The following is an 11,843-nucleotide window of genomic DNA, read 5'->3' as shown; positions in this document are numbered from 1 at the left end:
AATGAATATGCATTTTTCGTTGATTCAATCGTTTTTTTTTTTCACTATTAAAATATAGAATGATGGTTGCACATCTACTTGCATTGTCTGATGATCAAAGGAACATGCNCATTTAAAATATAGAATGATGGTTGCACATCTACTTGCATTGGCTGATGATCAAAGGAACATGTTGCGCATTCATAGGCGCTTTTTAAGGGATAATACTGATCCATTTTATTTGCCAGAAGCGCGTTTCATTGAGTTATTTAGATTGAATAAGGAGTCTGCGCTGGAACTTCTTGGTGAAATAAGTCCGTATATGAAGGATGGTATACGAATAACTTTTGTACCAAAGGCTATAAGGATGGTATCGGCATTGCATTATTATGCTACTGGATCCTTTTTAAGAGATTTTGGGAAAGATTTTGTGTGCCCAATAAGTAAAACTACGATTTGCAGATCTATTAATGAAGTGACTCTTATCATTCAAAATAAGATAATGATGAAATACATTAAATTTCCAACTAGTTTGGAAATGAAAAATATAATTCGACAAAGGTAATAATACATATCGTTACCTTAATTCACAAAAGCGCTAACCAAAACTTTTTTTCGAAACTGCGTTTTTCACAGATTTTGGCAGTATATATTAAAATATACCTTTAATAAAAATTTTAAAGTGTTAGCCCCAAAAACAATGGAGTTAAATGCCACTTTTTCAAAAGCTCTTTTATGTTGTTTTTGCATCTCCTGTAAAATAAAAAAATTGTTGGTTCGGGCCTTTGTGAATTAAGGTAATGATATATGTATGTACATTAGAGTGGTCCAAAAAAATAAAGTCTGAATTTGATTGCCGGCACCCCTAGGATTGCTCTACATCGAAAAAAATTTACCCCTAAGNTATAAAACTCTTGAAAATCAATATTTTTCGATCGGAAAACTGTGGTTCTCTTAAGGAGACTTCCAGTATCAATATACAATTGTTTATTTAACCATTTTGTATGCAATTGCCTATTATTACTGGGAATCTCCTGAAGATAAGCAGTGTTTTTCGATCGAAAAATATTGATTTTCAAGAATTCTACACTATTTCTACGAAAAGTTGTTTTTCCCCATATAAAATACATGAAAAACTTTGAGCGCTTTGAGCACTCCCTAATTTTTTTTATTTCAAAATAAACAAGTAAGAAAGTCTAAGTTCGGCCGGGGCCGAANTTTAGCTGGGTATGCACGTTTCGGGGGAAGTACACACGATGCATTTATTTGGGAAAATTGTAAAGTTAGGCAATTAATGCAGCAACAATATGAGCAGAACATATACACGTGCTGGCTTATTGGCGATTCCGGATACCCCTTCAGCCTTGGTTAATGACACCTTACCGAAATCCTGAAACTAGGGGCGAAGAAAATTTCAATAATCACCACATACAAGCTCGTAACTGCATTGAGCGATTGAATGGTGTATTAAAAAAAGTATTCGCGTGTTTGTCAAGTGATCGCGGCATTCTTTTCAACCCAGTTTATTCTGGCGCTATCATCAACGCTTGGCTTACGCTGCATAATTTCAGAAACTTGCACAATATGCCTATGCCCGAAATAAATTATACCCATGATACCAATATAGATATAGGTGAGCATAAGACCATGGAATCTAATGCTACAATCTTGCAGGATGCACGAAGGGTTCGCGAAAACCTTGTTAGAAACAATTTTAATTAAATTTATTTATATAGCATATACACGCAGTTTTCAACCGGCACTATTATAAAAATATACTTTTGACGCAGCTGTATGTTTATAAGCGAATCCAAACTCGTCAAGTTCTCCTGGCGTTATATGGTGACCAACAAACTTACAATATTTGATTTTATTAAGTAATAATTTAAATAAATTTTACTTATTTAACATGTGGCAACCCTTAAATCTGTTTGTCCACGTTATATTACTACATATATAAAAATATATGTATTATATTATATTATATAAATACAGTTCATACCATTACAACTCAAATTCAAAACCATATAAACCGAAGTTTAAAACTTTATAGAAAACTTAAGAGGTTCAAAACATCTTCATTTAAATTTCAAACTTTCTTCTCAGAAGTTTTAACATTTTTTTGAGTATACCTACAGTTTTTCATTGATTCTTGTTTCATTTAAGTATAATACTGTGCAAGTTTCTATTGGCTAAAAATTACCGTAATAGGGGCGGCTAATATTTCGAGAACTAAAGAAACCGATTTTCAAAATGTGGAAAGTTAGTTGAAAGACCTTTCCTTTAATATGTATATATTTTTCGAGAGAAGATAAAAAAAAAAATATGGCATTTTTTAATAAAGATGTGTGTTTGCGGCTCTTTTTTTCTTTTTATATGAAACGATATTTTAATATACATTTAGTGAAATATCATGTGCCGAAGAATTTTTGTTACAAATCATACATACAGTAGCGGCAGAAATAATAGACTCGCCTTACTTTGAAGAGTTTTGGCTATTATTCCATGGTTTACTTTATGTTTAATATTTTTTTATAAACGCCTGGCTAGCTATACAACAAGCACCATATAAATCCCCTTTTCAAGCTTTATACAAAAATTAAAAAAAATTGACTAATTTTCACCAAATTTTCAAACTCTTTATTCAGAATTTTAGAAAAATGTTTGGTTTGCAGTTTTGTAGCCCATCCAATTTTAGTATAATAGAGTGCAAATTTCAAGTCACTAGAAAATACCGTTAATTTTGTTTGTTGACGATGCAAGGCATTCTCTTCCATATAAAAAAAATTGTCGAGTACACTTTGTATGGGAAAAAATGTGTGACACCGTCAGCAAAAAAAATTCTTAAAAATCAACGGTATTTTTTAGCTAATTGAAACTTGCACTTTATTATACTAAAATTGAATGGGCTACAAAACTGCATACCAAACATTTTTCTAAAATTCTGAATAAAGAGTGAAAATTTGGTGAAAATTAGTCAAATTTTTTTAATTTTTGTTCAATGTTTGAAAAGCGCATTTATATGATGTTTGTTGCATAACTACCTAGGCTTTTATAAAAAAATATTAAACATAAAATAAACTAAATAAATATAGTCAAAATTCTTAAAAGTACGACGAATCAGTTATTTCTGCCGCCAGAGTATATCAAATTAAATGTATTTTTGTGCCCTTTCTGATAAATGTATCTTTTAATATAATAAATTGTGTGTTAAAAATGTTGCCATGATTTCGTTGTTTTTCTCGAAAAATATATGTACTATATATACATACAGATACACATATCAAATGAAAGGTACTTCAATATTTTTCCAACGATATCCCTATTTTGAAAATCGGTTAAATAATTTTCGAAATATAAGGATTTGAAAATATTGAAAATTCAGCTTCGATGCAAGCGACGCTTATGCATATTTGTAATATACTTTGCTTTATTTCTTAAATATAATGAAGTCTAAGAAAACTACCCACTTTATTGTATTTTATTTATTAATGTTAAAATATTTGAATTCATTTCCTTGAGTATATTAATAATATCATCTAATTTTCTCATATGAACTTCGTTCTGAGCTGACAGTTCTTTTTTGACTTCTTGCAGCGATAAATGAAATGACGATTTGGATGCGCAGATATTGAACGTCTTCTCAGCAGAAGCGGCCTTAGACTTACTTGGCATTTCGTCTTCGATGAGATATTCAGCCAAGTACTCGTCTTCGAGTGCCTCATCCACGTTCTCCTTAAATACAAAAAATTTAAAGTATTTCAAATATATTTATGCATGCACAAATTAAAAAAAAAAAATAGTATACCTCATGGACTCCGGCTTCAATTGTTTTACCATCTCCATCAAGACTGCTGCTGGAAATAACTCCAATACCTCCGCATCCAAAACTTCACATGGTTTCGGTCATTCACTGGGAGGACGGTTGCCGGTCAAATTTTTGAATCTGTTGTAGGCACTTTGTTGCTTCTTCACTGCAACCTTCCAGTCCGACCAACACTTCACCATTTATAATTAAAAAATATATTTTGGCATTAAACCAATAAATATTTTGCAGTTCATACCTTCTTCCACTGTTCAGTGGTCTTGCATGCACCTCCGCATGCATTTAGCTCCTCCCTCAAACCGTTTGGATTTTTGTTGTTTTGTTATTTTTCCCGTCCGTACTTTTTTCTGTAAAAAAAAAAAATTTTTTTGCTTGAAATTAATAAAAAAAATCAGTTAAAATCATACAGACCTCGCTCATATTGGAAGCTTTTCGCTTCGAAAACCAAACTTCACTTGACTTACAGCCAGTGACATATTTATCGCATCATTTATCGCAATATTTTTTTCAGCACAGTTACAGAAACTCTCGCTTGCGATAAAAGTGAAAAAGCGTTATATTTTACGATATTGGGTGTATCGCAAGGTTACAGAAACGCACTACTGGACTGCTGTCGGCCGCGGTGGGATGATGGGGGGCTGTAGTGAGCCGTTGGTAGTCTCCGAATTTGGACATTCTGCTGCTGGCCATGATGCCGGCGTCGATTACCTGGAGCTGGAGCTAGTTGCTGTCTTCGTGCGAGTTTGCGCCGTGGACCCGACGGGAATTGGTGAAACACGGTGTGATGGCGCCTTTGACATACGTGGCACCGGCTGCGTGAGGTACATTCCCATGTCATGTGGGACAGCGCGAGGCAGTTCAAACAGTGCCCGTGCGCCCGTGGCACTTGCTGCTGCTGGGCCGGTTGCAGGGGCCGAAATATAGAACAGGCGCTCAATGCGTGGCGCCGGTGACAGAGGCCACAAAGAAGGACGCCTTGATCCAGCTCCTCCGTTAATGGCAGTTCGAATGCTGCGGGTGCAGCGGATGCTGAGGGTGCGCCTTGTGGCGCTGCGGTTGCTGATGTTGCCGCTCGCCGAACGCCTGGGCGAGGGGATGGCACTGGAGCTGCTCCGGCGAATGATGTGGCAGACCGTGGTGCCGCAATCGGTGGCGCTGATGCCCGCGGTGCTACTGCTGCGTTGGTCCGGACTGCCGGCGTAGGGTTGGAAGAGGGGGTAGCCATGTCAACGTCCATTTCTATGAAACGAAAGGCGACTTTAGTGTTTTGCGGGGGAGAAAGCATGCATGCTAACGCTCAATTATTTGGTTATTCAGGTGTACATTATTGAAGGATCTGTTTATGTACGTTAATTGAGTTGCGTGGTTTCCGGTTTATTTGCGGTTTTAGGTATGACGGAGTTGCGATTTTGGTTTTTCATTGATTGTTGGCGTTTTCGGTCGGTAGAAGGCAAAGTTTTACGAGCGGTCGAGTGAGTATACCGCTTTGTGTGCGCAAATCTACGACTCGTTTGTGACCATCAGAGCCACGATGTACNAAGTTTTACGAGCGGTCGAGTGAGTATACCGCTTTGTGTGCGCAAATCTACGACTCGTATGTGACCATCGGAGCCACGATGTACTTTTTCGATTCTTGCGAGGCGCCACTCGGTGGGGGGAAGACACTCATCGTGGATGAGAACACATTCTCCGATTTTAGGCTCCTCTTGAGTGTTCTTCCATCTATATCTTTTATGGAGGTCTTTTAAATAATCTTCCTTCCATCTACGACTGAATTCATGATGGAGAATTTTCAGTCGTTCCCATCGATTCATTAAAGATAAGGATTGCTCGTCTGGTTCGGGTATGGCCAGAAGTGGAGCTCCTCTAAGAAAATGCCCAGGGGTGAGGGCAGTGAAATCGGAGGGATCTTGCGAGAGCGCAGAGAGGGGCCGTGAATTAAGAACGGCTTCTATTCGGGTTAATAATGTAGTAAATTCTTCAAAGTTAAATTTGTGTGTGCCAGCGGTTTTTTAAAATGCAAAAAAAAGCTTTTTACAGCTGATTCCCATAGACCACCCATATGTGGGGCACTTGGTGGGATAAATTGCCAATCAATGCCTTGGGGTGCGTATTTTTTAACGATTTCAGGCGAGACTTCCTCTATAAATTTTACAAATTGTTTTTCAGTGGCTATTTTGGCTCCGACAAAGGTTTTTCCAGTGTCGCTCATTATTTTGGATGGAAATCCTCGCCGTCCGACGAAGCGAGCAAATGCCGCGAGAAAAGCCGCAGTTGTCAGATCAGAACATAGCTCGAGGTGTACTGCCTTTGTCGTAAAGCATACAAAGACAGCCACGTAACCCTTTGTGAAGGTTGAAGTCCTTAACATGGAAGCCTTTATCTGGAAAGGGCCAGCAAAGTAAACACCAGTGGTAGTGAAGGGCAGAGCGAAAGTGCAGCGTTCAGGTAGAAGAGCTGCCATGATCTGCGTGCGCATCTTCTGCTTATGTATAGTGCTGACCTTGCACATAAACATGCATTTTTTGATCTGTGGCTTTAGTCATGGAATATAAAATCCTTGTCGGACCATTTGTTGCATGAGGCAATGTTCGGCATGTAGCATTAATAAGTGGAGAAATCTGAGGTATAGTGTTGCAAAGGGGGATTTTTCTGGTATTATTATGGGGTGGCGTTCGTTATATGTGAGGCTGGAGTTCGCTAACCGTCCATTAGCACGAAGCAAACCTTTCGTGTCTAAAAATGGATTGAGTACTAAGATTTGACTCTTTTTGTCAATTGGTTTTGATTCTCTTAGCATTAACATTTCGCGGCTGAAATAGTGCGTTTGAGTGTATGCAAGAAGAGAAACCTTTGCTTTTTGTAGGTCTTGATGCGTTAACATATTATCTGGGGAATTCGGTGTTTTCTTCACCTTATTTTGGAGGCGCTCTACGAATTTGAACATATAGGCGACTACCCTTAGGGCTCGGGGGAACGAGAAAAATCGTTCTAGGATGTCAGTGTCATCCAATATTGTGTGAAAGGTTTCAACTTTTCGACTTTTTGGGGCAATTATGTTGCGTATGGGGGATTGTGGCCAGAGTTGTCGTGATTCTATTAGCCAGCTGGGGCCGTTCCACCAGAGTGTGGTGGTGGCGAGGTGCAGGGGTTTGCAACCTCTTGTGCCAAGATCGGTGGGGTTATCAGCACTGGCTACATGTCGCCATGTTGTTGGCCCAACTAAATCAAGTATTTGGGCTGTGCGATTGGAAACATATGTTTTCCATGAGTGGGGTGGTTTTTCTAACCAAGCTAATACGATCTCTGAATCTGACCATAGATATAATTTTTGATTGATCATGTTTAAATGCGTTTGCACAGTTGAGGCTAATTTTGCGAGTAGTAGCGCGCCACAGAGTTCAAGTCGTGGTAAACTTAGCGTTTTGAGAGGTGCCACCTTGGCCTTTGCTACTAATAAATGGCTTGAAATTGTGCTGTTAATTTGGGTGCGCACATATATAGTTGCGCAATATGCCTTTTCAGAGGCGTCATAGAAGCCATGCAGTTCTACTTGGTATTCGAGTGAGTAATTTACCCATCTAGGGATTTGTATCTCTGCAATAGCGTGCAAGTTGTTAGCAAATTGGGACCATTTTACCAAGCGAAGTGGTTAGTTGCTCGTCCCATTCGGTACCGTCTAGCCATAATTCTTGTATCAGGATTTTCGCTTGTATCATAATTGGCGAAAGCCATCCTGCGGGGTCTAAAAGTTTCGCTACAGCCGACAGAATTTGTCTTTTAGTTATTGCGGATTGAGCAGATATCGACTCAAGAGTATATGAGAATTTATCTGAGATCGCATTCCATTGTATGCCCAGGGTTTTTGTTGTACTTTCCTTTTCGAATATTAGGAAGCTTGAATCTATTAAATTTTCTTTATTTACATCTTTTAGGGTTTTGGGGTGATTGGCGGTTATCTTTTTTAGGGGGAACCCTGCTGAGTTGAGGGCTTGTATCACTTGTGATAGTGCTTCGTACGCTTGGGGTAACCTGTGGCTTTTAACACCGGGGTTGCTAGGGGTAATTTTTCTTTTGTATCGTTTGCCAATTCGTAAAGTGTTCGAATGGTAAGAAAGGGGGCGCAATTTATGCCAAATGTCACCGTTTTGAGTTTATAGTCACATATTGGACTATTTGGTGAATTTCGAAATATAATGCGCTGAAAGTCTTGATCGTCTTTATGTACGAGTATTTGTCGGTACATTTTTTCGACGTCTCCGTTAAATACGTATTTGAACATACGCCACTTTAAAATCAGAAGCATTAAATCGGGTTGTAATGTCGGCCCTGTGTGCAAAATGTCATTCAAAGAATTGCCCGAACTTGTAGATTTCGAGGCGTTGAAGACTACTCTTACCTTGGTTGTTTTTTGTCTGGTTTTACAACCGCATGATGGGTAGGTAAAATGAGGTGTATTTACCTTTAGTTATCTTTTCATATGGATTTACTTTTTCCATATGATCTAAGCCGAGATATTCTTCCAGGACACCATCGTATGCTGATTTAAGCTCGCCTTTTTTAAGTAGGTTTTTTTTCATACTTAAAAACTGCTGAAGCGCAGAGGTTCGGGAGCGACCTAGGGCGAGTGAATCTGGGAACTCGGGCTTAAATGGAAGTCGTACTACATATCGACCAGTTTGTGCACGCGTTGTTGTGGCCTTGTAGTAATCCGCGCAAATTTTATCTTCTGGGGTAGTAACTTGTATGGGGGGAGTTCTTCTAACTCCCAAAATCTTTTTAATTAATCTTCAACTTGAGTTGTGAATACCGGTATTTTTTCTTTGACTTGGCCGCTTAGAATCCATCCGAAGATGGTATTTTGGGCTAATAGGGTATTCGAGATTTTTTCAATGCCTTCTAGCATTATTTGGGGTATTAGGTCACTGCCTAATAGGATATCAACTTGCGCGGGGGAGTGGCAATTGGGATCCGCTAATTTGAGGTGGGCGAATTCTTGACGATCTTTGCCGTTTATTTTATAGCATGGAAGCATATTTGTTAGTCGCGGCAGAACTATAACTTGTGCTTCTATTCTTACATCCGCATTGGGGGAAATCAGGGTTAATGAGCACATTTTATTACGAGTTTTGTATTACTCTTTCACCCATTCCAGAAATTTCAAAGTTTGAGGTTGTTGTAGGGAGTTTTAATCGGTTTTGTGCTTTTGATGAGATAAACGATCTTTGTGAGCCTTGATCGATTAGAGCTCTAAGTAATTCTCCTCGATGTTCAATCGAGACAATAGCGGTTGGCATAAAATTTTGCTTTCATTTTCAGAATGAAGCGCTTGTATATTAGCTGTTTTCGAACAGCATGGTTTTTCGGTTTCAACTTCGGGGTTTTCGGGCCTAGTTTTTGCAACTAGCCCTGTGGCTCTTTAAGAGTCAGAGCTATTTTGCCTCTTTTGGCAGTATACACAATTAAATTTACTCTCACAGTCTTTTTGCGTGTGAGAGTGTGAGAAGCAATTTGTGCAAAGCCTGTTGTTTCTGGCGACATTATATCTTTCGGTCGTCGTAAGTTTTTTAAACCTCTCGCAAGATCTTAAGGGGTGACCTCCTTCACAAAATTCGCATGACGTATGTTTATTGTCGTTCATAAATGATTGCGATCTACTAAAGCTTCTATTATGTGAATTGTGATTACTGGCTTGGGGTTTTATGAAGCTTCTATGTAGATCATTTTGTGTATTTTTAGCTTTTGTAATTTTTGTATCTTCCCTCTCTGCGATTTCGTACTGGGTAGGTACAAAATCTTTCATTTGTTGCCCCGTCGGGCATTTTTTATGGGATAAGAGCGATTGCTCCCATAAAAGTAACGATTTTTCTGGTAAAGTTGCGGCGCAAATATTTACCAGAACAGGGTCCCAGTTATCTGTGGGAATATTTTGAGTGGATAAAACTGATAGACAGTTTGAGACAGTATATGTGGACTGTAATTTAATAAACTCTTCACTCGTTTCTTTTTGAATTCTCGGTAGATTCATTAAAATCGTTACTTGTTTATCAACCAGTACTCTTTCATTTTCGTATCTTTCTTTAATGCTTCCCAAGCCAGATTGAAATTATCGTCATTTAATGCGAATTGTTTCACTATACTGCCTGCTTGACCTTTACACCCCTACTCTGGAACCCGAATTTTCGTAATTCGTAATTCGTAGCTACGTTACGATAAACGAAAAATCGACATGCTGCAACACTTGCGGAAACCTGTGCAGCATTGCCAGCTATCAGTTGTTTTTCGAAGACAGCTGTATGAAGAAAAACAAAGTGGAAAGGAACTAACAAAAGATTCGTCAAGTGCTTATTTATTGTAAAATTTTTTTATTTTACATATTTTGAAGGAAACGATGGATTCTATTCCATTTGCAATTATATCAGCAGAGTAAGAGCGCGCTATGGAAGTGAATTCACAAAGCTTTGCGGAGCTGTCGGGCATACTAACCATGGACGCATCTATGTCAGCTTCTGGTTTTATTGTTCAACCACAACCTCCTATGCCTGAAGAATTGGTTCTCAATCCAGTTAGTGCAATAAGGCCTGTATGCAGCTCTCAAGAAAAGCAAAAACTCCATATAAAATGACGTACAAGAAATGGCTAAGAAATTTTCTTGAGTCAAATTTCCTTAAGGCAGTACGCAGTTCTTAAGGAATTTGCTACGCTTTCTACTACGGTTTTCAAAAGTTTTTTTTTTTTTGAAAAAAGAGCACAAGGCAACCCATGTTTGCAACAGAAATATATGCCCGTTCCATTATTTCTTGAGGAAAGTGTGAGGCAACAGGCTGTGAAGTATCAAAAATGTCAAAATTCCTTGGACACACAAACGAAATAATGGCAAATTTTTCTTGACCGTTTTCTTGAGAGCTGCATACAGGGCAACAACAGCTTCTTCCAAGCCATTAAAAACATGCACTTTGTTGGGTCCACCACCTGTTGCGCTGGCTTCTGCCTTCGGCCGCGCTTAGGGATTATAACCCTTACTAAGTAGAATTCACCTTTCTGTGTTGCGGGGAAGAGGGGCTTCCGCATGTCAAAGGTATACACTTCTTGTGCATATCACTCCGGCTACGCCGTCCACATTATTTTTGCGCAGAACCCACGTCGAAATTTGCAAAAAAGTGCATAGTGCAAACCGAGTTTAATAACAAGCTAGTGGTAGGAAATTCGAAACATTTATCTTAAATAAAATGAGAATCCTTTGATCACACGTGTATGTTAAAGTTTTTGGATTCGGGTTATGCGTTTGGACACAACAACCGAAAATCGTTGTACATTAACTAAACCGGTACCAAGTTTCTCGATAAGAGGCAACAAATATTCTTTTTTGCTCGTTTATATAAAGCAGTGAATAAAAATATACGTATAAATATGCGAATGGCAAATTTATCTGTTTAAATGAAANTATGCGTTTGGACACAACAACCGAAAATCGTTGTACATTAACTAAACCGGTACCAAGTTTCTCGATAAGAGGCAACAAATATTCTTTTTTGCTCGTTTATATAAAGCAGTGAATAAAAATATACGTATAAATATGCGAATGGCAAATTTATCTGTTTAAATGAAAACAACCAATATTTCTTGCAAACACACATCGATTTACATCTTTTATTTCGCCTTCGACACAGAATTGTTTTCGTGCAAAATTACGCAAAAAAGCTTACTCGTTCGTTTTTAGGCATGCCATTGTTACGAATTTCGAAAGTTCGAAAATACGATTCGGATTGCAGCATACTATTTCTACGTTTCGTAGCAAAATCCGAATTCGAAAGAGTTGCAGAATAGGGGTGCTCGGCACACCGTACCTAAACCGGACCTAAGTTTCTCGATAAGCGCAACAAAGATTCTTTTTTGCTCATTTATATAAAGCAGTGGATAAAATATACGTACATATATACGAAAGCCAAATTTATCTGTTTAAATTAACGATTTACATCTTTTATCCCGCCCCCGAGACAGAATTGTTTTCGTACAAAATTACGCAAAAAAGCTTACT

General features: G+C 38.3%; 1 protein-coding gene and 1 long non-coding RNA gene across 2 annotated transcripts; one reads left to right on the top strand and one right to left on the bottom strand.

The window, feature by feature from the left end:
* The first annotated feature begins 1,215 nt into the window (after positions 1-1,215).
* Positions 1,216-1,901, top strand: LOC108370130 (uncharacterized). The gene has a single exon (XM_017625389.1). The coding sequence runs from the start codon at positions 1,351-1,353 to the stop codon at positions 1,699-1,701; it is 351 nt and encodes a 116-aa protein (XP_017480878.1). The 5' UTR covers positions 1,216-1,350; the 3' UTR covers positions 1,702-1,901.
* A 1,467-nt stretch (positions 1,902-3,368) lies between these two features.
* Positions 3,369-5,330, bottom strand: LOC108370131 (uncharacterized). The gene is made up of 4 exons (XR_001848597.1): positions 4,217-5,330; positions 4,044-4,152; positions 3,788-3,978; positions 3,369-3,714 (listed from the first exon to the last, which is right to left on the bottom strand). It is a non-coding gene; the product is annotated as an uncharacterized LOC108370131 (long non-coding RNA).
* Between the last annotated feature and the right edge of the window lie 6,513 nt (positions 5,331-11,843).

This window comes from Rhagoletis zephyria, unplaced genomic scaffold (genome assembly GCF_001687245.7).
Source record: "Rhagoletis zephyria isolate East Lansing unplaced genomic scaffold, Rhagoletis_zephyria_1.1 Rzeph_scaffold_04028, whole genome shotgun sequence".
Lineage (NCBI taxonomy): Eukaryota > Metazoa > Arthropoda > Insecta > Diptera > Tephritidae > Rhagoletis > Rhagoletis zephyria.
Note: the sequence above shows the minus strand (reverse complement) of the source record. Positions and strands in the feature narration are given on the sequence as shown.

Excerpts from the sequence above, each read along its gene's own strand:
- LOC108370130 (XM_017625389.1), top strand. The coding sequence starts at position 1,351 with ATGACACCTTACCGAAATCCTGAAACTAGGGGCGAAGAAAATTTCAAT.